Here is a 26,129-nt window from a genome sequence, read left to right on the forward strand (position 1 = left end):
TTAGACAAAAAGATGAGGGCATGAACTACAATTCCATTGTGCTTTGCGAATGATGTAATTAAATTTTAATAAAAAACTATTGATTGAAATTGTTGACTATAAGTGTATAAACAATACATTTTAATTTTAGTGTGAAATATTCAGATATATGCAAATATAAAAGTAGTTTGAGAGTGTAGGAAGACCGACTTGATTGCATCATTCACAGTGGGTCTTGGAAGTGCATGGGAAATCGCTGAAGAACTTGTTTGGCGCGCTTTGTTAACCGCAAATATCTGATTGGTGGATCGTTTCCCTTCACGATCATGTAGTGTAGTTCCCTTTCGATTCAGTTCACTCGACAATGCTGTAAGCACTATGGGGAGTCCTTCTTAGAAACTTGTTGAAACCCTTATTCAGTCACGCCAATCCTGTGATTGGCAATGGTGTCTGAGCCCTGCCCCTTCGGGTGCGCAGTTGGCCTATATAAACGGGCGCTCAGTCACCATTTCTTCAGAATTTTCTTCTTTCAAGACTACGAACTTCGTCTTCGTCTTGGAACCCCTTCTGCTTTGCCGTCAATATACACTTAAAGCGGACGGAACTTTTCAGCAAGACGCGAACAGGATGACTTGTCGCCTGTACTCAGTGCCTGCACCAAGAGGCTTTTCGCTCCCCTGTGTGTTCCAGTGAAGAGTTCTCCACATCGCTGTCGAAGAATTAGAGAAGGATCTCGTGCCAGCGCAAGCCCTGCAAGCCCCTCAAACTTCTGATCTAACGTCCTCACCTGTGCAATATGCACGTGATGAGCTCCTGCCCTGTATCTGAGCGCACTGCCTCGTTACGTTTGGTGGCTCTGATGATGGGGATGATGCTGTGTCACTCACAGCTTCAGGCGAGTGGTTCACAGATGATGTTGCCGCCTCTACCCCCAGCGAGGGTGAAGAACGTGCACATGCCATGGACAAGGAGCTTCTTTGCATTCTCATGAGAGCGGTTGAAGAGCTCGGTCTTCAGTGGTCCCCTCCAGAAGAGCCAGAAAAGTCTCGCCTGCATGAATGTTTTTTTAAACCGGCCGTCGTCAACAGACCGCGGTCCGGATGAGCGCACCAGTCTTCCCTGAGGGCCATGTGGAGCTCACAAAGACTTGGTATGCACCTTACTCTTCGCGCATTCAGGTCAGAGGTGCTGCCGTCCTCACTAAAGTGGACCACGCTGATGAAAAAGGCTACTTAAAGCTTCCTCCTATGGAACAGGCAGTCACAGCTCACCTCTGCCATAATACTGCCATGGGATTGAAATCCCACCTGCCCACCCCTCCAAGCCATGTCAACTGATGTCTGCACTGGCTGGAAGAGCCTATACAGCAGTGGGCCAAGCTGGTTCAGCACTCCACAGCATGTCAGTGCTCCAGGTTTTTCAAGCTAAGCTCCTTAAACAAATGAATGAGCAAGGCTCCAATTCAGAGCTGTTCAAAGTGCTCCGCACCTCTACAGATTTACGCTGCAAGCCACGAAAGCTACCACTCAGGCCATCAGCAAAGTGATGAGAAACCTTTTGGTTCTGGATCGGCATATTTGGCTAACTCTCACGGAGACGCGTGACGCAGAGAAAGCTTGACGGTCTCTTTGGCAGTGCCATGGAAGGCTTTTCAGAGTGCTTCATTGCGGCGCAAAAGCAGTCTCAAGCAATGAAACACTTTCTGCCAAAGAGAAGTAGCACTTCCCCTTTCCCGGCACACTCCCGATCTAATTCTGGTCAGCGAAAGAATCCATCCCTCGCTACCCCAGCGCAGCCAAAAGATACAATTGAGCTGTCAGTGAAGCCACGCAAACCGTGGCCCAAGCGTAAGTATCCGCCGTCTCAGCGTGAAAAACACGCCGGATGGAAAAACCATGGCCGGGCAGCAGAAACGTTCCCGACATGCCCAGCCCAGTGAAGAGGAGCCCAGAGCTTGCCATTATTCATGGCCTAGAGCCGAAGAAGGCTCGATTCGAGGCACACAGTGTTTCTCACCTCCTCCCAATACTGTTCATTGGGAACAGGACATTGTTGACAAAATGTTGCTTCTGTGTGTATTACACAAACAAAGATCGTTCTCACAAAATGATTTACGTAATTGCGAAGTGCCCATTCAAAATGTTAACTCAAAAACAGATCTTATCGAACATCCATCCTCAGGACTGGTTTGCTTCAGTAGATCTGAAGGATGCGTACTTTCATGTACCAACTGCACCGTGCCACAGGCGGTTTTTGAGATTCCCGTTCGAGGGAACTGCGTATCAATTCAAAGTCCTTTCTTTCGCTCTGTCTCTGGCTCCCCGCATATTCATGAAATGTATCGATGCGGTGCTCGCCTCATTCTGCATGTTTTGAATTACCTTGACGATTGGTTATTACTAGTCCAATCAGAGGCACTACTAAGCGAACACAGAGACTTACTGCTTTGCCATCTGAAAAATCTGGGTCTTAATGTCAACTGGGCGAAAAACACACTTTTCCCTAGCCAGCAAATCTCCTTAAGGGGTTCATCTCGACTCCCTGAGCATGAGTGCACACCTCACGAACGAGTGCGTACAGACCATTCTTCGGTGTCTGTCTCAGTTCAAACTGGGGAAAACATTGCCACTGAAGTCATTTCAGAGAATACTGGGTTTTATTGCGGCAGCATCCGCCGTCATACCGTTAGGTCTGTTAGACATGAGACCTCTCCAGTACTGGCTCAAGTGACACATTCCACATCGTGCCTGGAGCCTCGGGTGCATGTGCATCGCAGTGACTCGCCGCTGTCTGGCTGCTCTAGCATCATCGACAGTGCCGGCCTTCTACCAACATGGTGTTATTCTGGGTCAAATTTTCAGAAGAAAAGTGGTGACCACAGAGGCATCCAACACAGGTTGGGGTGGTGTGTGTGATGGATGCCCGACTTTTAGCACCTGAACAGGTGCGAAACGGGTGTGGCACATCAACCGCGTAGAACTTCTGGCTGTCTTTCTAGCTTTGAGAGCTTTTCATTTAGACATTATGAATCTCCCCATTCTGATTCATTTGGACAACACAACAGTAGTGGCATACATAAATCGCCAGGGCAGAGTCTGATTGCCACAATTAAGGAGCATGACACAACTCCTCCTCCAATGGAACAGGTGTCATCTCCTCTCATTGCTTGCGACACATGTCCCGGACCGTCTGAATTTTGGAGTGGATCCATAGTCACACCAGGGAGTATTACCAGGGGAATGGAGACTTCATCCTCAGACAATGATGAGGATTTGGGAAATATTTGGCAGAGCGGAATTCAACCTATTCACCACCACGGAGAATGCCCACTATCCCCTCTGGTACTCCATGTCCCAGGCCCTGCTGGGCGGGGAGGTGCTGTTTCACAAATGGCCGGCAAAATGCAAATATGTGTTTCCTCTGGTGCGCCTCCTTCATTCTGTCATCAGCAAAGTCTGAGAGGACATGGAATCAGTTCTGTTAATTGCGCCAAAATATCCCAATCAGTCCTGGTTTCCGGAGATGATAGAAATAGACGGCCCTCCATGGGAAATACCGCTGAGGAGAGACCTTCTCTCTCAAGCACAAGGCATGATTTGGCATCCCCAGCCAGAGCTGTGGAACCTACATGTGTGGCCCCTGAACGGAGCACATCGGATGAGCCAGAATTGGCTCAGTCGGTGATGAATACCATTTTACTGGCTAAAGCACCATCCACGATATGCCTCTTTGCACTTAAATGGCACGTGTTTGCAAATTTGTGCTCTTTACGAGGTAAAGACCCGGTGAATTTTATATTCCTTCAAGAGCAGTTGGATGCTGGTTTTACCCCATCAATGCTCAAGGTTTATGTAGCGACTATCTCAACATACCACTTCCTGGATGCTGGCTCTTCGATAGGCAAACATAATCTTGTCATAAAGTTCCTTAGGGGAGCAAGGTGTTTGAACCCCCCTCGCCCTGCTATGGTGCAGACTTGGAACTTGAATCTGGTGCTGAAGGCACTCACAAACTCCCCATTAGGCCACTGGAATGTGTTGAGCTGCGAGTGCTTTTCTTAAAGACCGCACTCCTATTGGCTTTGGCCTCATTTAAACGGGTGGGTGATATGCAGGCGCTGTCGACTGACAGCTCATGCCTGGAGTTTGGTCCAGATCTGTCAAAAGACACCATTAAATCTAGAAAAGGCTATGTGCCTAAGGTTTTATCAATGCCCTTCAGGGCTCAGATGGTTCATTAGCAAGCCTTCTTTCTGCCACCATTTAATTCAGATGAAGAGCAATCTATGCATATGTTATGCCCGGTGAGGGCATTGCATACATATGTTGAGCACACCCGTCATTTTAGGCTGTCGGAATAGCTCTTTATTTGTTATGGAGGATGCACAAAAGGAATGTCCATCTCCAAACAAAGGCCCTCTCACTGGATCGTTGATGCGATCGCCCTTGCTTATGAATCACATGGCAAGAATTGCCCTATTGGTGTCAAAGCGCATTCAACCAGAGGCATGGCCTCTTCATGGGCATGGACAAATGGTGTGTCCTTACAGGACATATGTTTGGCAGCAGGATGGTCCTCACAAAACACGTTCGCAAGGTTTTATAACCTGGGCGTGGCACCATCTCCTCACAAGTCTTCTCTGTATAGAGCACTTCTTCTTTCAAGCAGGTGAGCCCAAGCCCTTATTACGGGTGGGCTACCAACTATAATCAGCACAGCCATCTAATTATATGCTGTTGAACTGCTTCTTTTTAAGTCATAAGCACTTCCATAAGAAATAAAACCTACTTTTCCAACCTTGTTGTGAGAGGGTTAATAATCCATACTGTGTATATCTATATGGTTCATATAGATCCCAGACTACATTAGTTTCCATCTGGTGTCTGCCATGTGGGACTATTCATATACATTTTAATATGACTTATAAGTCCTTGGCCTGTGGCCTGTGACTCCTTATGAATGTATCTACAGTATTTAGTGTTATAACTCTGGGAGTGTAATGTCAGGTAGTGTGGTGTGATGGGATATCGTTCCCCATAGTGCTTACAGCAATGTTGAGTGAACTGAATCGAAAGGGAACGTCTCCGTTTACACATGTTCCCTTCATCTCAGGGAACCGAGGTTACGAGACATTGCGAAAGCTGGCCGTGCTACTACTTCAGAGTTTCATAATACGAGTGACTCACTCTTGTCCCTCAGTCAGAAAATTCTGAAGAAATGGTGAATGAGCACCCGCATATAGGCCAACTGTGCGCCCGAAGGGGCGGGGCAGTGCTCTGACACCATTGCCAATCACAGGATTGCCGTGATTGAATAAGAGTTTCAACAAGGTCATCTAAGAAGGACTCCCCATAGTGCTTACAGCAATGTCTCGTTCCCTTCATCTCAGGGAACCGAGGTTACATGTGTAACCGATGTTCTTCACCAGAAATTCTTCTATTGAACAATATAAAAAAAAAAAAAAAAAAAAAATGAAAATGGAAACACAGACTTGTGTCTTCAACAGAAGAATATAACGTTGATTAATAACCCTGGAGCTCTTGGTAGGTCTGTCTGTAAAGGTTTATAAGTTATCATTAAAAATTTCCCAATAGAGAAAATGAATGGAATTTTTACTTCAGGAACCTGTGGTACTCTTGCTAGCCAGAAATATATGGTTTTAGGGTGAGAGGATGTATAGAATTCCAGAGACCATTTATTTGAAAAATTAGAATATAGAAGCAGATGAACATGAGAGTTTTATGTTCTCAGTTATACTTGTCTCTCTAAAACGTGAAAAAATGCTGCCTTTGCAGGAAGTATACAGAGATAGGAAGGCATCACAGCATGTTTAATTCCTGTGTTTGCATAGCATACTGTCTACTGGTAGATTTCTGAAGGCAGCATACTGTAGATGCTGCCTATGATATCCCACGTTCCTAATTGGTAAATGTTTGAAAGAATTAAAATGGCAAGGAATGGAAGTTGAAATAAGTGAACTTTAAATTAACATTTAATATTTTTTATCAATAGATGTGATGATGGGATGCCTTTGAAGGCTATCCAAAATGAGTTTTCCTAAAAGGTGCTTTTATACAAAAACACTCCCTGTGAAGTAATTGACTGATTGTCTGGGCAACAAGGCAGCTGGCTTCAGTTTTGGACAAGGTCGTTTAGTAACAGGTTGGACGTGTGCGTTTGGTCTGTGTATAGACAGTGAATCTCCACAGCTGTGTACACTTAACTCTTCTGTCAGCTCATGGGCTTGGCTGTGTACAACAGCATCACACTGGACATCCGCTTCCCTCCCTGCGTCTACAAGAAGCTGCTGACCCCGCCCATTATGCCATGTGAACTCGACACCCCCGTCGGCATGGCGACCCTCACCCTGGACGACCTCCAGCAGATAATGCCTGTATGTACACAAGCTGTGACACACTACATGGCGTAATATTCCTTCACTTTCTTACATCTTTATGCTTATGCTTTTGTCAGTCACTAAGACCATTGATAGGCAAACCACCAGCTGTCATTTGGCAACATATTATGCCCATACACTGCAGAATTAATTTATTTTTTTATCAGTATTTTTGTCTCATCTTCTAGTAAAAATATCTAAACATCCTTAAAACAAGATACAACCCAGAATATCCTGAGAATATAAGTCTCGTATTAAGTTTAATTTCCTTACCTCATTGACAGATTGTTTTTTCTTTTCTTTTTCTTTTTTATCATGAATCTAAAAACAATTGTGAGGCTTATGCTTAAAGTAAAACAACTTTGTAATGGGTAAGAAAAATGAACTTAATTGAAGACATTTTCTGGAGAAAAAAAAAATTCTTATTATCTTAGACAATTTTGCTTTTCAAGTAAATTTATCTTGTTTTAAGGACTGGAAATTAAGACGAAAATATTGAAATGTTTAGTTGCAAACATGCTGTTTAATATAGTTTTAGATGGAGTATAGGTTGTCACACTGCAGGATACTGTATATCTACCACATACAGATGATAAAAACCTGTTTGCAGTGATGTGTGTGAAATACTGATCATTTTACTCTAACATATGGTAAACTAATGCTTGTTCTGTGCAGCGTCATTTATCCTCAGTGTGTTTTACAGAATTGTCTGAGCATCAGTCAATGAAGCACATTGAATTGTGACACATTGAATTGTAGTTTAGTTAGCCATATAATAAGCTGAGTCACTGGGGTTAAAAATAGCGCATGGATTATTGTTTGCTCTTCCAGGGTGTCACCCAGCCATCATTGGCTCACACTTTCCTGTTGTCTTGTCATCTTTGAGATTAATGATGGTGAATTGTTCTGTGGACAGCAGCAATAGTGTTTTACTGGCCTTGAGCTTTGCTGATAAAACTGTCCTGTGAATCTCACTGTGGCTTTTGAAGTAGTGTGATTTTGTTTCATTTGAACTCCTTAACCCTTCAAATGCTTGTTTTTCATGCCCTGCTTCCAGTAAAAATCTGGTACAAAATGTCCCAATAGTGTTTCTCATTACTTTTACTATTTGGGTAGTGGTTGAATAGACAAAACGATATGGATGTTCTGGCATTAGATAATGTCATTATATTTAAATTATATTTCTTCATTTTTAAACATTTCTGTATATTACAGTTCACGATGAGGCCAGTCACACTGCAGGACGATGTGAATTTATCATTTTTTTAATAGACAGAATCTGTTCTTTTCCTGTCTGGTCAAATGTTGAAAATAAAAGAGATAAAAACAAATTGCTTTTTTTGTTTTGTTTAGTAGACAGAAAATTACACATCACTACAACTGCCCATTTATTATAATGGTTCAATTTCAAAATGCAATTTTATTAAGCTTAGTAAGATCACAGAAAGAGATACCTTTTAAAAACCTATGGCATAATCATGATAGATTGATTTAAATGCATGAATAAGACCCAGGTATTATTGTTTATTTGCTTTATATGTTTATTGTGGACATTTAAGAAAATTATAATTGTTCATGTAGTTGCTTGTTCCAAGATCTGTCTGCACTTTTCCTCTTTTGTCCAACAGAGGCCGCCCAAGATTAGCTGTTTCTTCTCTCTGTCACTCTGTAACACACTGTCATAAAGAGACAGGCAATATGTATGCTGGAATATAATGTTCATTAGCTTGAGTGTATTTCTGAAATACATCTTTATCTAGTTGAGATCAGCTTTCTTGTTTATTTCCTTTCTTTCTCCTGTTACTGCAGAGTCAGATTTAAATGAGCCAGATGTTTTGTTTTAATAGTCTCTGGCTTTCTCCAGACTTTACATAACTGCCTCTGGGCATTGTTTGCTTCCTTGTTTCAAACCTTTTCCAAAGGTAATGTGAACATGGAAGCTCTAAGCTACTTTCTCAAAATGGAAAAGCAAAACAGCCCAAACATCTTTTCAAATCTCATCTGTTATTATTTTAGCAGAAGCACAGATATTCTTCTTCTTATTATTATTTTGGTGCTCAAAGTCATTTTGATTGGAAATTCAGTTTGAAACAATCTTACAGCGTGACTGTCACAATTGTTCTCCCTTCGAAGTGCCCTCCTAAGGCATTATTATTATTTTTACATAGGACAAGACACATAATAGGACAAGACATGGATACAAAGCCAAGGATACAGAACATTTACAAAATAACAGTAGAATATACAGGTGGTTTTACATGATTGTGTATGGTGTGTGTGTGAGGGTGTGTTGAATGGGTATGTACAACTCTATTCAATCTAGAACTAAGTATATATATATAAGGGAGGGGGGAGAGACAAAAACAAACAATATATATATATATATGTATTGCCTATGTATAGCAACATTTCAAAATAACCAATTCAGAAGCACAAATATTTGCACAAAAATGAAATGCTGTCTGTAAAGTGCAGCCCTATATCATAAAACAGTGGTAAGTCAGAAGAGCAATTTGATGCTCTCTCATCACCAATGTTTATTTACATATCTTGGGACACTTGTAACCTACTTGGGGGATTGTGGTTGAAAAGTCTGAGACCACAAGTAAAAATGCTTCTATTTTGAATTTTTCTAATTTAGTATATTTTTTTCATTACTAATTATGTTGCACAGCAAAGTAAAGGTTAAAGTTTTACTTATTTTTGGGATAATGTGTAATAAAATATTACAATATTTTATTAAATATAATTAGAATATTTATAATATTATAGGTATTATATTAATAAATGTTATTATATTTTATTAAAAATGTTTATTAGATAATTATAACATATTACTTATAATTTTTACAACATAAAGTTTCTGTTTTAAATTATTAAAATCTTAAAACTTTCTGTTTATTTCCAGGTTTGACTGGGATTTTAAAGATTTTGCACTCCACTGTATACTTTTTTCAAAAAACTGTATACTTTTTCTGCTTCATGAATGTAGTTTTATTATGACTCACATTTAAAAGAGTCCCTGATACTGCTGTGTAGTCTTAATTACAAATGTAAAGCATGCAGCATATACAAAGCTATAAATTGTTGTTAGATGTTAACACTTCTGTGTACTTTTCAGGATCTTGCTCATGGACTTGGGGAGCTCCTCAATTATGAAGGAAATGTTGAAGAGGACTTCTATACCACCTTTCAGGTGTGGGGCTCTCTCAGACTACTTTCTACACTAAACTTGAACTGTTCAATGTTTGCCTTGTCAGATTTCTCGCTCATTCTATATTATCTCATAGATAGGAAGGTTTGTCTTATTGAACTAGAAGATAAATCTTGCAGAGGGTGGAAATTGAGGTTATTTCTGGAAGTTTTGTTTCTAGGTTTTTCAGGAAGAACTCGGAGTGGTCAAGTCATATAACCTGAAACCAGCAGGGGACAAGATACCTGTAACCAACCTAAACAGAAAAGGTGAGCGAGACAGGACTTTCCCTTTTAACATGAATTGCCTCATTGTCTTATTCCCACTGCTGAATGATCGATCTGTTTGTTCCTGTACAGAATATGTCCAGCTCTACATTGATTTCCTGCTTAATAAGGCCATCTACAGACAGTTTGCTGCTTTCTATCAAGGTTTTCACAGTGTATGTGCATCCAATGCCCTGATGGTGAGTTTGCCATATAGTTTTTGATCCATTTTTGACAAAACCCTCATTGCACTGGTTGGTTGCTAGGGAGTTGCCAGGTGGTTGCAAGGTGGCTGCAAGGCTGTTTGGGGTTGTTATGGCATTGTTTGGGGTTTGCTAGGGGTTTGCTACTGGGTGGTTGCAATGCTGTTGGTAAGCGGTTGCTGGGGTGTACTGGATGGTTGCTTGGGTGTTACTCTTTTCAATAGAAGTCTATGGGATTTCTTTACCTGTTTTTTCATTTACAATGAGAAAATCTAAAAGGGATAGTTCATCCAAAAGTGAAAATTCTGTAATATTTTCCTCACCCTCATGTTGTCTAAACCCATATGACTTTCTCTCTTCTGTGGAACTCAAAGGGATATATTTTAAATATTGTCGAAATCAGTGTTTGAAATACAATGGCAGTTAAAAGTGACTCACTTTAAAGCTTAAAAGAGCACCCAAATGTCCATAAAATTTTTGCACTATATTACAAATCTTCTGAAGGCATACATACATCTTTGTGTGATGAACAGACCAAAATTTAAAGGTGCACTTTATATGTATATATACACACACATATCATCTTGGACTTAGAGTGACATCTAGTGGGGTGGATGCAGCATCATTCAAACACAATAGTTTTTAGATGCAATTATAGATATTCACTAATTATTTACAGTCAGCCATGATTCATTTAATACTTGAGTAAAAGTGTCCAATAACAGGGTGGTTACTGTGATTAAGCGAGTAGTATTTGGCTGGTCATGTGATCCGTACATGGCTGCCCCCATGAGGGGACCCTCTCCGTGTAGAATAAAACAGCTTTTATAAGGTTACTTATATGACTGTGGTCTTCTTCTCACTTGAGTGGTAATAATTATATACATATGTTTTAAAATTACAGTTCTTTTTTTTATTTTTATTTTTTTATTAAAACTACAGAGTGCAGCTTTAAGTCTTTATTCACTATTAGGTCAAATCATTGTGGCAACTACATTAACATCAAACCTTGTTGGTTCTTGTGCACCTTGTGACTAAACATGATGATGTCATGATGCAAGAAACAGTGAGGATTGATGATATTGAAGTAGTCGCCATATTTGATTTGGGATCTGTATACAGGAGTTGTTCAAAGATTTGATTTGATTTAACTTAAATTTCAGTCTCTCTCACACACACAAAGTGAAGGTATGCCTTCAGAAGAGTTGTTAAATAGTGCCGAGTCATATCGACTACTTCTGCTATGGTTTTATTGTCCTTTATGGACACACACTGTACATTTTAATTATGTGGCAAAAATATTTTTTATACAGAAGAAAGAATGTCATACAGGTTTGGAAAAACATGAGGGTAAGTAAATAATACATTTCTTTTTTTGGTGAACCATCCCTTGAAGTCAGGTTGCTTGGAAAAGTGAAAGCATTTTTCTGCCTCAATAAGTTGCACGATTTAAGATCATATTCGCAGCCATAGCTCAAACGGTGTGGGACAGGTCACACACCAAAAGTTTTGTCTGGGTAATGTAAAAAGTATGACAGATTGTAATAGTGATGTTTGCCTAAGCAAGCACCACTGATGAGGAACTTTAATGGAAGTTCTTTGGAAGCAACAAGCAAGTGATTAGAAGAGAGAAACAGCTCAACATTTAACCTACAGCTGGTAATTTCTAACAGCTAGTTCTGTTCAGCCTTAGAATGTTCTACGAGTGGCTCTCAGACAGAGTTTCACGGGCAAGGGAGAGGGCAGGGTCTGTGGGCAGTTTTGTATGTGTGTGTTTGTAAAGGCTGCATCTGTGTATGAGCCGTCCCTTCCCCCTCTGTTGGCAGGCTGCCTTGGAACTGGGCCTGCTTTGTTTGTTCAATCTACATACCGTATCCAGGCTCTTCAGCTACCGACTGGGAGAGAACCTCAGACTTCAGGGTCCTATAGAATTAATACATGGAGACCTTCAGAAAATTGCAAGTCTCTTGCGCTTCTTAGCATGTCAATAGGATTCTCAACAAGGACATTGCATAACTCATGCTGTGTATGTCACTTTACATGCTCTCATTCGTTTGTATGAACACAGCAAAAGCTGACAACAAGAACTGCATAGTTTATGAGACTTTATGAATCTTATCTTTTAAAGGTGAACTCAGTAACTTTTTGCTTGGACCATGACACCTAGTGGTGTGGATGCAGCATCATTCAAAATCAATAGTTTTCAGTTACAGATGCCATTGTAGAAATTCACTATTCACAGTGAGCCATGATTAATTTAATCCAAGAGTGAAAGTGTCCAATAACAAGACGGTTACTGAGACTAAGTGAGCAGTATTCTAAAATTCTAAAATGGCAGCCCCCATGAGGGCGCCCTTCTCCCATTTAGAATAAAACAGCTTTTATAAGGTTACTAATATGACTAGAGTCCTCATCTCATGTGGGTGGTCATGATTTTATACATATATTTCAAAATTACAATTAATTTCTTTAGAAGTAATTTTTTTTTAATGGGGAAAAATTACTTAGGGCACCTTTAAGGAGTTAGTTCACCCAAAAGTGAAAATTGTGTCATTATTTATTCAGCCTATGCTATTTTTCTGTGAAACAAAAAAAAAATAAATAAATAAATAAGTTGTGAAAAATCTTCACATCTCTTAAGCTCCAAATATAATGAAAAAACAACAAAATAACCTCTGAATGTATTCAGAAGACTTGGAATATAGCACATGAGTCATATCGATGACTTTTATGGTACTTTACCACAGCTTGTTTTTTTTTTGTTTTTTTTACCTTTTTGGAAATTGACAGTCCATAGTCACAGTTAACTTCCATTATATGGAAATGACCTGCATGAAGATTCTTCAGAATTTTTTCTTTCATGTTCCTTGGAAAACAATAACAGCATGTTACTTGGAACTACAAGGGGGTGAATAAATAATGACATAATTTTCATTTTTGGGTGAAGTTTCCTATGAACTATGGGTGAACTATGACAAACTTCACTGTTTCATTGCTAAATGGTAAGTTTGTCCATAGCGATTTAATTGTTCGATATAAGCAGAAGACTATTTATGACAGAAGTTGAAGGATTTTGTTGTTGCATGTTAGATATCTTGGCATTATCTTGGTAGTGTGCTGTTTAGTATTTTAATAGTTCTTGATTAAAATTATGTGTCCTTAACACAAGCTAATGGTGTGCATTTCAAACTGTGTACTGGAATAGTCCCCATAAGAAACCACATTTACCAATCTTTCTTTTTTCTTCTAGCAAAACTTTCTTTTGTAAGAATAACAGTGATTTTCACAAACCTGACATGGTTGAGAGAGTGGTCAGTGTGATTGTGATCATTGTTTTATGTTGCTTGCCACACACCAGGGAAAATTGCACGTCTGTTTTTCTGGCCAATAATCGAGTCTTGATTTAAACTTCCCAATATGGTGCTAACTAAGACTGCTCTCTTAAACAAAATATGGGGGAAAAAATTATATAAAAAAAGAATGACTGATTTCATCTGACCATTTTAAGGAATATTCATGCTCTGAGTCATTAGTTTTACTCTGGGTTCATTGAACTGCAGAATCACCAGTTGCTCCACTATATACTGTAGGTTGTTGAATCAATTGTACATGTGTATGGTTGGTTTGTGAACAGTGTCATGGTGGTGAAATGGTGTCATGATGGTTAGAAGAGATAAATATGATTTCAGAACTCTTTTGGCTAGATTCCAGTGGTCTGAATCAACTTTAGATCCTCCCCTGTTTTTTCTGGTTATGCAACAATTGACTGTGTCCCTGGCTGCTTATGTAAGAAGCTTGATAACGGTAATTTCTCACTCGCTGGTTCTGGTGTGGTGTGCGACAGGGTGGGGCGGAGTGAGAGGTTTGGGCAAGGGAAGGACGTGGCAGGTCAGGTTGGATCATTTCTACCTATTCTCTGTCTTATAGACCTATCTTTGTCTTTCTCTCTCTCACACTCTTTCGCTACATTCTGCAAAGCGTAGATGTAGGTACACGTGCGGTGTAGCAATATTTGTATTTTGATAAGATGGTAGCATGAGCTTAACAGCCCAGATGGCAGGTGCAGCACAAACAAACACTGGAGTCAGTTTCAAATAAGGAATCAGAAATGTGTGCTATTATAAAACATGACGAGCACAAATGCAATACATACAGCATTTCCTGCAAAACACTCTTAATGCATTACAGGGATAGTTTACCCAAAAATGAAAATTCTGTCATTAGTTACTCGTCCTCATTTCATACCAAACCTGATTGGCTTTCCTCTGTGGAACACAAAAAAATTAATTTTGAATAATGTTCTAGTTGCTCTTTTCCATGCAATAACAGTGAATGGGGACTGGAGCTTTCAAGTCTCAAAAAGGATGCAAAAGCACAAAAAAAGTACCATGAATGTAGTCCATATGATTTGTGTGGTATATGCCAAGTCCTCTGTAGTCATATGATATTTTTGTTTGACGAACAGACCAAAATTTAAGTCGTTATTTACTGAAAATCATGGCATCAATCCTAAACCCTTGGAATGTTCATGAGAAAAGTAGTGATGCCCTATTCGTGAACACATTATTTTTTAGCAAATCTTTTTCACAGAATCAGTTGATCCGGTTCAACTTAATGATCCGATTGCAGTGGTTCACCAGTTAAAAGCTCACTGGAGTGGAAGATGATTAGAGAATAACAACTTAAATTTTAGCACAATTCAGCACTTGAAGTATAGCACACTAATCATATGGACCACTTTTATGATACTTTTATAGAGCATTTGTGTTCTTTATGAAGCCAAAAGACAGACCAGTACATTATTTAAAATGTATTATTTTGTGTTCCATAGAAGAAAAAAAGTCATACTGGTTTGAAATGACATGAGAGTGAGAAAATAATGACAAAATAGGGTGAACTATCCCATTAAGTCATTAAATTTCAGTATGTAGATCTGACTGCTGCTCCTGTGTATATATTTATTTTTAAAAAATTTTTTACAACCATGGCAGCACTGCAAGGACTCATTAATCTGTGTCATTGTACTGTAGCTCTTGAGGCCAGAGGAGGTTGAGATCCTAGTTTGTGGAAGTCCTAATCTGGACATGAGCTCTCTGCAGCGAGTGGTACAGTACGAGGGCTACAGCAAGACTGACGCCACCATCCGGTACATGCTCTGTTTCATAGTTCTACTCTCATACTGTATGCAATCTATCACTGGTAGGGTAACTGTTTGGTCTGGTGTTGCAGGGCCTTCTGGGATGTCGTCCTGGCCTTTCCTTTGGAACTACAAAAGAAACTTCTCCACTTTACAACAGGAAGTGACCGCGTTCCTGTTGGAGGAATGGCCGACCTCAACTTCAAGATCTCCAAGATTGATGTATCCACTGACTGGTAATCATCAACCTGGATGATTCCAACAAAATTAGTGTGCATGCATCAGTATTTTCAGTAGTCTCTGTGAACATGTTCATTTTCTTTTGTATTCAGTTTAATCACGTTTTCTATATTTTCTCTGCAGGCTGCCAGTGTCGCATACATGCTTCAACCAGATCTGTCTACCTCCATACAAGAGCAAAAAAGAACTAAGGCAAAAGTTAACAATTGCCATTTCAAATTCAGAAGGCTTTGGATTAGAGTAGATTACAGTTGCCTCAGTAGCAGGCTGATCTCATGAAAATTACGTGACTATGGCGACATTTTTGCAAAATGATATTAAGTGGCGCCTTACACATATTGCAGCAGTTCCAAGGTGAAATGTCCACTGAGTGATGCTAAAAGCGAGTTTTAAGGGTAATGCTCTCTCGAGCCTACCTCCTTGCCCTAAACCTTCATTCTAAACCTAACCAATAGTGTCACAAAAAGCAAATGTGACATAAAAGATGCAATTGCTGAAGCGACCATATCATTTTGTGGTGCTTTTATAACACTTTCGTCTCACATTTCGACTCACGAGGACTCGTAACCCAATCCTTTGCATCACAAGTGCAATATTCTATCAGTTGCGCCCGAACAAGCTTGTAAATGTAGTTTTTCAAATGTTAAAATGTATCGCCTTCCAAGACATGCACTATTGTAAAAGTTTTTTGATGTTTTGAAGATAATAATGTGTGAGGAAAAGGGCGAAAAGTTAATGTTTATGAGTAGATAATCTGCCGTTGTTTTAGCGCTTCTAGTGTTTCACCAAAAAACTGCCATGATACGTCCAATGAGCCTAGTAAAATTCATTTCGCAAAACTGTAGGTATAGTAATTTGATTCAATGAGACCAGGTTGCTCTGTAGATATTAGAGTTGCGCTTCATTAAAAATGGAATTTGCATTGAGGTTGCTAACTGGATGGAGAATTGTAATTTGAATTTGAACTTAAAGAAGAATTCAAATGGAATTAAATAAAGAAAATTGATTTTTTTTTTATGCATCACTTACCCTTAAACATCAATGTTTTACATGCCAACTATATACAGTACATTTATATTTGATAAATATATTTCATAATATTTAGTAAATTAACTTTAATTTTCCTGGAAGAACACTTCCCAGAATGCCATTATTTCTCATGGTGATTTTTTCTGAAATGCAATTCAGTATTCCAATTCAACATCCTGTGACCAGTTCAATTCAAATTCTCATGAATTTAATGGGAGCCAATTCCTAAAATCTGCGATTTGCCCAACATTGGTAGAGATGATAATCTAAGGTCATGGCTGTTTTCAGTGTGTGTTTGGTGGAAGAAGTTTTAATACTTGTTAACAATATCAGGTAAGCATGAGGATTACGCACAGCATTAAAATGTAAGGTCTAGATGTAAAGTTTCAGCAGTAGCCAATCAAAATGATTGTGTTGTATTGTGGATTGTGTGTACAGTGTAGTATTTTTTGTGAACCAGGGTTCTATGAGGAATCCAGTTAAGCTATTTGTCTTTAGTCATTATGTACAGTAATTTGGACTCATCAAATATGACTGCTGTCTTAGTGAAGGACCAAACATTTCATGTTGTATTAGAATATTTGGACTATATGACTAATATAGATTAAGTTTATTTTAACTGCATATTGCTGACATGTGAAATTAAAAAGGTTTAGGATTTTCTCTTTAACATGGGCCTGGTTTTATGTCCCATGCTCCCCTATTTAAATGGTGGTAAGTGGGTCAGTAAGAGGCTTGATCTCTGCTAAAATAGCTGGGCAAACAGTCTGTCAAACCATCCCTACATTCTTAAAGAGACAGCGCTCTGTCTCCCAGGATACGAGAGCCCACAGTTAATAAAAGCTTCTATGTGAAATGTTTCTGGTGAGCTGTTATAACTTAAATGTTAATAAACCAGAGCTTTGGTTTGTGTCTGAGCTCAAACATCACAGTTTTGTTGCGTATAGTTTAGTAATCGTTGACAACTCTTTCTTAACCTCTCTTGGGCATGAACGGAATATTACTAAAGTGACTGTTGTGAATTATTTGCACGTGTCAGTGAATGTTGTCATGTTTGTTGACTAGCCATAATGAGGATGGACAATTTGTGCTGGTTTCTTTTTATCTTGAGTGATTCTGGTTATTCTTCAAATAGACTGGTAGACAGCAGTATTGACAACAAACAGTTTAAGATTATTTTATTTTACGACACATGCCCTGCCTTGTGATATCAGTAGGAATGAATCTTTGAGGTTAATTGGTCATTCTCCCCTTCTTCTAGCTTGGCTCCTGTGATTGGATACACTAAGGTGTCATATTTTCACATATTTCTGCCTTATTATTGGTCACTGCCTGTGGGGTTTGGACTATGCCATCTGATTTTCAATGGACTCACACAGTGGCTTTAACTGCATTTATCTCTTGTATTATCTGTCAACCTGAATCACTTCAGTGTTAATGCTTTGGTTTTATGTTTTCTAATGACTGAATACAAATGTATTTACATGTATTTATTTGAACTTTGCTCATTTTTAATGAATAAAGTTATACAGTAAAGTGTTTTAATGCATCAGAGCATTTATTATGTAATACTGGAAGATCCTATTTCCTACATTAACTGTTTTTTGGTAGCTTGGGTTTATTGCCACTTCTTGAGTGAAATCTGAGCTTAGAGCAACTTTAAAAGTCATTAGAAGAATTTGAAGGTCAAAGGACGAGCTGCAGAGAGCGCAGCTTGAGTCCGCCTGCATTTTATCTCAGTCTTTACGTTCAAAAATCTATTATTTAATTTTGGAAAGTCAATTAGCTAACTGTTTTTGCTGTTATAATTTGTGCTATTTCACATGCTTTTGCATATAACATGACAATCACATGACTCAAAATTTAATTTTATTTGGCAAAATACTTTTTTGAAAGTTGACATGTCCAGAGGTGTGACTTGCTATACTCACTAACTACTTTAAACCATATTTTATTAAATAATTATGCATGCTTTATTCATGATTATATTAATTGCAAAACTATATGGAATATTTGTAATAATAGTTTTAAAAATGCATTTGTCATACTGCAGGACCATTTAAAAGAACTAGCGTAGACAAAAAGGTGAATAAAGTTAGTGAACAACTTCAGTGAACCAGGTAATAGCACCCAAAACAAAAACTCTTTCCCTTATAGGTCTACATCTATTTAAATTGTAACTTAAAATCTTGATGTTGTTCAACACTCAAAGACCAAATGTAGCAGATGTTTGTTTAATTACATTGCAATTAAATAATAGGCCTACTTTTTATAAACAATTGTTAAAAAAAAAAAAAAAAAAAAGAGACAGCATTACAGTAGCTGACACTTTAAACTGTATCAAAAAAGTTGGTGTGTATAATGAGATGATAATAAATAATGAGATGACTGTTAAGACGTTTGCAGCAGATCCACGTCTGGTCTAGTATTTATTTTATTTTTTTCTGTAACCCCTGGTGAGATCAGTTCGTAATCTGCAGCTGCAGCAGTCTACTGGTGTCAGGTTTTGCAGCAGAAGAACCCAAATGCTGAAGGAATATTCCGGGTTCAATACAAGTTAAGCCAAAGTCTTTCTAGCAAGTCAGTCCACTGTCGGCCATCTTTAGAAAGCTCTCGGGGGCTATTTCCAGTCATGCCAGTGCAGCTCCTATCTACTTGAATGGGGGGAGACCAAAATCTCAAGATTATGATCAAAGAACATATTTCAGGGGGCCTGGGTAGCTCAGCAAGTAAAGACGCTGACTACCACACCTGGAGTCACAAGTTCAAATCCTTGTTGCTAGGGAGGGTAGAGGCACGTTGGGTTATCCTCCTCATGGTCACTATAATGTGGTTCTAACTCTCTGTGGGGCATGTGGTGAGTTGTGTGTGGATGCCACGGAGAATAGCGTGAAGCCTCCACATGCACTAGGTCTTCGTGGTAACACACTCAACAAGCCACGTGTTAAGATGCGTGGATTGACGGTCTCAGACGCGGAGGCAACTGAAATTCGTCCTCTGCCACCCAGATTGAGGTGAGTCACTACACCACCACGAGGACCTAGAGCACATTAGGAATTGGGCATGCCAAATTGGGGAGAAAAAATTTACATATTTCAAATCAGCAATAACATTTGATAATATTGGAATCATAAATTGTGCTTCTTTAATCATATTACGCTAAAACACGCAATTTTCCCGGCTTGAATTGCTAATGCACGTGTGTTAGCGAGTTGATTGACAGGTGATGTCTGTATCTAAAAGGTGGGACTTCCTTTCTACATCCGCTGACCGTTGGGTGCACAGTGCTTCTTGGTTGGGTGTTCCAATTTCTCCAAATTCATTTAAATAGAAGTGCCCCATCTCTGCTAAATAGTCTCTGGTTAAGCTCAGTCGACAGCATTTGTGGCAATAATGTTGATTACAATCAAAATTACTTTTTGCCTGTCCTATTCTTTAAAAAAAAAAAGAAGAAGCACAAATCTGGGTTACACTGAGGCGCTTATAATGGAAGTGAACAGGGCCAAACCACAAATGTTAAAATACTCACTTTTCAAAATTATAGCCACAAGATGTAAACGATATATGTGTTGACATGATTGTAGTGTGATAAAATCACTTACTAACCTTTTCTGTGTAAAGTTATAGCCAATTTTACAGCTTTGTTGCCATGATGACGTGATGTCAACAAACCCTAAAACCCAAAAACGTCTGTAAAATGACGATATAAACAACTTTACACCTCAAATTATACATTAGTTTTAACAGAACAATTAATGCAAGTGCTTTTATAAAATTATAAGCTTCACATTTCTGCCTTTAAACCCTCGAAAAATTGGCCCCTTTCACTTCCATTGTAAATGCCTCACTGTAACCCAGATTTTTGCTTTTTATAAAGAAAAGGACGCACAAGTCTAAATTAATTTTTGTGGTAATCAATATTATGCCACATTTGCTGTCGATTGAGCTAAACTTATATTGAACCTGGAATATTCCTTTAAGAAAGGGTGTGTTCTTGGAAACCAGTTCCTGCAAGAATCAAAACAAACATTCTTCTCTCCCTCTCTCTCTCTCTCTCTCTCTCTCTCTCTCTCTCTCTCTCTCTCTCTCTCTCTCTGTCTCTCTCTCTCTATTATGTTATTGTTTTTGTTCGTTTTGTTCTATTGTTTATTGATCTATTTATTATACCACATTTGCACCATACCTGAACATATAGAAAAAGGGTTAAAAAAGGGGGGGTTAAGTGACAAGAAAAGTATATACATATGTTTTTTGTGTATATGTATGCTATTACAAGTATTGTACATTTCATACATTTATTTACACCCACACTGTATACATTCACATACATACCAATCTTTCACATACACCTAACATAACTGACTGGAAATACTGTAGATAATTGCCTCTAGAGCTCTGTCTGGATCACTATAGCCTCATTTTATCTCATTCCATTCCCTTTCTAATTCCATAATCAAAGAGCTTCAAGACTAAGTGACATATGCTCAATTATATACGGCGAGTGTTCTCCCCCTGGTAGCAGTGGAACTGGTCACACTGGCTGCAGTGACCCACGGTGTAGGAGACACTTTGCAGATACAGAGAGCATCCATGGACCATCATTGCATCCAAAGACAACAAAACAGTTCTCTTAAGACATGGTCCCTACCCCACGCATGATTTCGGAAGCGCTGGTGTCACTTGTCCTACTTGACTCGCCCTGAGCAGGATTCGAACCGGCGATCCCCGGCAAGGGAGCTGGATGCCCCTAGCCTCTGTCACTAGTGCGGCTCTTAAGGCGAGGAGAGTGAGGTTTACACACTGCACAGCTATCACATACCATCTGGCTACTGTTACACTCACCCCCCTAAACCTCACTCCCATCTGGGTCACGGCACCAGTATCACTGGTCCTACTCGACCCACCCCGAGCGGGATTCGAACTGGTGATCCCTGTGCTAGCAAGGAGGATATAAAAGCCATGGCCTCTAGCCTCGGTTGCTAGTGCATCTCTTAAAGCCAGGAGAGTGAGGTTTACACACTGCACAGCTCTCACGTACCGGCTGGCTACCGTTACACTGGCCACACTGACTGTTGATACCAAGATGGAGGGGGGACCACTGCGAATTCAGAGAAGAGGCTCATAACTGTAACACATCTTAATAAGGACAAAAATATGGCATGTGGGGTGGTAGTGATCCAGACAGATCAATAGTTCTATACATTTTATCTATTTTTTACCCTCACTCCCTCCCACAACAAAGATTCTGCATTCCATATATACCAAAATATACTACATATTCCTCACAAACATTTAATCTCCATCCAAAACATACACACACACACACACACACACACACACACACACAAACTTGTTTTTTATATCATTGTGGGGAATCTCCATAGGCTTCCATGCATTTTATGGATTTTATACCGATCTAACAATAATTTCTATCCCCTAACCCTACCCCTAAACCTAACCCTCACAGAAACCTTTTTGCATTTTTCCATTTTCAAAAAAACATTGTTTAGTATGTTTAATAAGCCATTTCCCTAGTGGGGACAGCTGGCTGGGCCCTACAAGGTAGGTGATCTCAGGTTTTACTAATGTAGTATAAACATGCACACACACACACACACACACACACACACACACACACGGTTTTATACAATTCTATACCTGCAATGTTATTTCCCCTCTATTTTGTATTTGCTGTATTTCCATCCCTCTTATTTATCCCGCAAAGATGTCACACAAGTTATAAATATTTATTCCTCCACCTTCTCTACCCTTTTTCCCAGCTTCTAATGTCTTCTACTGGTCTGCACACTCTACTTGATTTTGTGCTATGTTTTATTTACCTCCAACTCTTTTTCCAAAACAGAGACAGACTGCTTGCAATTCTTTCATCATTTACTCACCCTCATGTTGTTCCAAACTCATATGATTATTTTTCTGTAGAACACAAAAGGATGTTAACAGAATGTTACTCAGTTACCATTCACTTTTATTGTATGGAAAAAAGATGCAATTAAACTGAATGGTGACTGAAGCTATGATTCTGTCTAACATCTCCTGTTGTGTTCCATGGCAGAAGGACATCCTATGAGTTTATAACTACATGAGAGTAAATGTGACCGAATTTTCATCTTCATTTTTGGGTGAACTGTCTCTTTATGAGGCCACACAGATGGCTATCCCACCAATCTTCACTGCAGTTCAACTGAGTTCAATAGCAGTTTAGAGGGCTTTAGTTGCCATATCAAAGGGCTTTAGCTTTCCTCACCTGTGAGGTGAAAGCAGATGAACAAAACAACTCCTGAAATTTGATCTAGATTTTACAGAAGTCAAGGGCAGCCATTTAGAATGCCTTCTCAAAGCTTGACAATTTAGATTGACAGGCCAGTCACCATATCAAGAAACTAAATGTTGGGTAAGAATATAACTTGTCAGCATAATCCAGAAATCTTTGTGGGACCTGCTTTTGTCCAGTTTGGCTTGATGGGTACACAGTCAAGGGATAATGGATCCCCAAAGTGTAATGCTGAGGGGTGGGATGGGCATGTGATAAGTTGGGTTAACAGGTGTTTGTGACTATGCTATGTGTTGAGTTGTTAAAATAGGTGAACTGGCAGGTGTCAACCGATGGAAACTTTTGTAAAGGTTCCAGACATACCGTGAACATAAGAGTGTATCAAGTTATTTGTTTTGTTAAGTGCTCCAGCCTTATATATATATATATATATATATATATATATATATATATATATATATATATATATATATATATATATAGTTACATATGTAGTTACAGAATATGCAACGTCATTCTTCTGTATTTCAGTAATTCATCTAAGCACTACATGTATCACAAATTAATCTTTTGAGGATGCATCACAAATTAACTGTACCTAATTTTTGTCATTTTCAAAATTTCCCAAATTGCAGTGATTGCTAACATATAGTTGAGTTCAAGAGTCAACTTGTGAAAATGTTTCAACTTTGCATTGTTTCTAAATTAATACAGTTTTTTTTTTTTTTTTATGAAAAATTATATTATCAGCATAGTAATTGGAGTCAAAAGCTTAATTGAACATTCTTAAGTTCTCTTGTTTTGGGTACATACTGTATTTGTATGTTGTTGTTCCCAGAGGCACAAAACATATAAATGTACCTTTAAAGGTACAAAATATGTCCTTAGGTTTCAATTATGTACCCATAATATTATCCTTACACTTATAAAATATTTGATTTAATGACCTTAAAAAAAAAACTGAAAATGATAAATAAGTGTTTTGTCTCAAAAGAAATGTGTTAATTTCAGGGATTTTCATTAGCTACATAAATTTGCAACATAATTTTTTTTTTTTTTTTTAAATACAAATAAAAATACAAATTAGATCAAATTGCCTCAAAATCAGCCTTTAGACATCACACGCAAAGATCTCATGGAACAGGAAAATGTTCCAGTGTATAGTGACAAACAAGTGTTAGGAAAGTGCTGTGGTAGTTTTTGTTGCTATTTAGTGTTTTGGGAGAAAATAAAATTAATGGAGCCTTTTATCCCGCGGAGTCTTAAGCCCCGTTGTACCCTATATTAAAAGTAAAGGACAAACAATGCCCCATGAATTCCTCTATTTATTATTTGTAACATCTGATATATTTTTTTAAATTGCATTTTAGGCTTAGTTATGCATATTATCCCATGAAATTATTGATTTTGATTACATTTCATATGTAACATCTTAATTATTCAGATTGAAAATTAATTTTATTAACATAGATTAATTTAAGCATTTGACATAAAAAGGATGACCATAGTATTTTTTTATTTGGTTAGATAAATATGCCATCCTAAAGGTGCAAATGCCCCTGAAAACAACTCCAGGGAACAACTACTGCCCCTTAACGGAAAAGTTCTTATAATGCTTGAAACAGCAGAGATCCAAGGCAAGATGTGTAAGTGCTATCTACTTAACATAGATCAAACCCATTACTGTAAAGCATGTCTGTTAGTTTGACACTGAATGGAAACAGCAGTCTCTCTTTCAAGGCCTTTCAATGGCACAGCTGAAATGCACACAGTAGATTGATTTTCCATGACAACATTGCATTGATCAAACTGCTGATTCTCTGATGATGACTTTATCTTTTGCCTTTAATCAAAAAGGCTTCATCAAGCTTAACAGCCCTCTTATTTTAAACAATAATCCTCACCATCACCATTAAGTTTATTCACTGCCTCTGCAGTGTGAAGTATTGCTGACACCCCTGTTCTAAATAACCAGCTCTGTTTTGCGCAAGAAGAGCTCTGGCTGCAATTCTACTAGAGGGCTTGTTAGATATCCCAAAATACAGCGCTGTGTGGCTCGGTTCTGTCTGCGACACAGCATGGCACAAAAATAAAGAGCCAAGTTCAGCTCTCTCCCTCTGTGTTTCAGAGCACTGTGGGGTTGGGAAGATAGAGATAGCCCTTAAGAAAGGAGATTGTGTGTAGCACATTATGAGAAACGGGTGCCCCTTCAGTAATCTTTCAAAGCAGGTGAGATAGCTTCATACTAAAGCCATCAGATATTTAAATAGAAAAGATCTTGCTCGGTTCACCTGTTTATTGTGGTTTTACTTTGCTCTTTGCTCAGGGGTGGCTTTAAAGGTATTTTAGCTAAGTCAGAATAGTGCTCAGAATAGTCTGGTTTGCACTGCTGACCCTGAAGTTTGCAATAATAAAATATATTAAACATATGTTAATAGTACTCATTACATGTGACAAATTTTCAGTTTGGAGTGTTAAATGCATTTACTACAGCAACATGGTCATTATAATCAGGTCTAAATGAGTGCAGTTACTTGTCACATGGTTGTCCTATAAGACAATGCAACAGTGTGAAAACTGCTCCTGTGTCCCAACAATATACTTATGACAAACTGAGGGCATGCGAAAGTCATGCCTTAACAAGACAAACCATTTATATCTATAATCAGTTTTCCAAAATATGTAGGTTATGATTTAGTTAAAAAATACTGTATTTAGAAAAAAAGAAGAAAAAAAAAGAAACAAAAAAAAAAAGAAAAGAAAAAAACAGTCCATAAAAAATTATAGTAGATTTTTTTCTTCTGGAATTTGTGATGTGAGGAGTTCCCTACTTTGCCAGGAAAAATGCAGCATACATAACAAATCCTGCTTACAAATGTTATGCGGTAATGTACTTGATTTGTTAGTAGTCTGAATTGGACTATGTGTCATGAATATATACATTATTTTCGGAGTGTCTCAGAATGTTACGGATAAATGACCAAAGTTCAGCCATGCAACTCTTTTGTGGAGCAAGCTGATAGGTTCTTTGAACTTGCTGTCTGTTAGCCAGTCAACTCACTCACATGTGAAATATTTAGCCAATCGGCTCCCATGGTGTAAGCTGATGGGTCCTTTGACTTGTAATAGGGTAGCCAATCAATTTATTTTTCTCTCTTTGTCTAACATTCTAAAATTGCTCAGTTTTGCAGCTGGTTTCTCTACAGCGTGCTGCCAGAGATTCTCTCTGATAATGCTGTTTGCTCAGGTAGTTTGCTGGGGATTTTCTTCTGTCAGTTTGCACAGTAAGGTCTGCTTTTGGCATCGCTATCTTCGGTCATTAGTTAAAAAAACAAATCCACACATAGCTTGTCTAAGTCACTAGTTAAATAATCTCTGTGCTTTCTTGGCTCA

General features: G+C 38.6%; 1 protein-coding gene across 2 annotated transcripts in view; it reads left to right on the plus strand.

Annotated features, from left to right (window-relative positions):
- The window catches only part of LOC127427194 (probable E3 ubiquitin-protein ligase HECTD2), a 33,242-nt gene extending 15,257 nt beyond the window's left edge, over positions 1 to 17,985 (plus strand). The window contains exons 15-21 of one of the 2 annotated variants that reach the window (XR_007894914.1): positions 6,215 to 6,373; positions 9,498 to 9,572; positions 9,751 to 9,838; positions 9,929 to 10,035; positions 11,865 to 13,931; positions 15,069 to 15,184; positions 15,268 to 15,297. Coding sequence is in view for 1 of the 2 variants with exons in the window: in XM_051674656.1 (XP_051530616.1) it covers positions 6,215 to 6,373; positions 9,498 to 9,572; positions 9,751 to 9,838; positions 9,929 to 10,035; positions 15,069 to 15,184; positions 15,268 to 15,411; positions 15,539 to 15,659 (810 nt within the window). In the remaining variant the exon portion in view is untranslated. Of the gene's footprint in view, positions 1 to 6,214; positions 6,374 to 9,497; positions 9,573 to 9,750; positions 9,839 to 9,928; positions 10,036 to 11,864; positions 13,932 to 15,068; positions 15,185 to 15,267; positions 15,412 to 15,538 lie in introns of those variants that run through there. The other variant, XM_051674656.1, reaches the window with a different exon arrangement.
- The last annotated feature ends 8,144 nt before the right edge of the window (positions 17,986 to 26,129 follow it).

Source organism: Myxocyprinus asiaticus, chromosome 36, assembly GCF_019703515.2.
Source record: "Myxocyprinus asiaticus isolate MX2 ecotype Aquarium Trade chromosome 36, UBuf_Myxa_2, whole genome shotgun sequence".
Lineage (NCBI taxonomy): Eukaryota > Metazoa > Chordata > Actinopteri > Cypriniformes > Catostomidae > Myxocyprinus > Myxocyprinus asiaticus.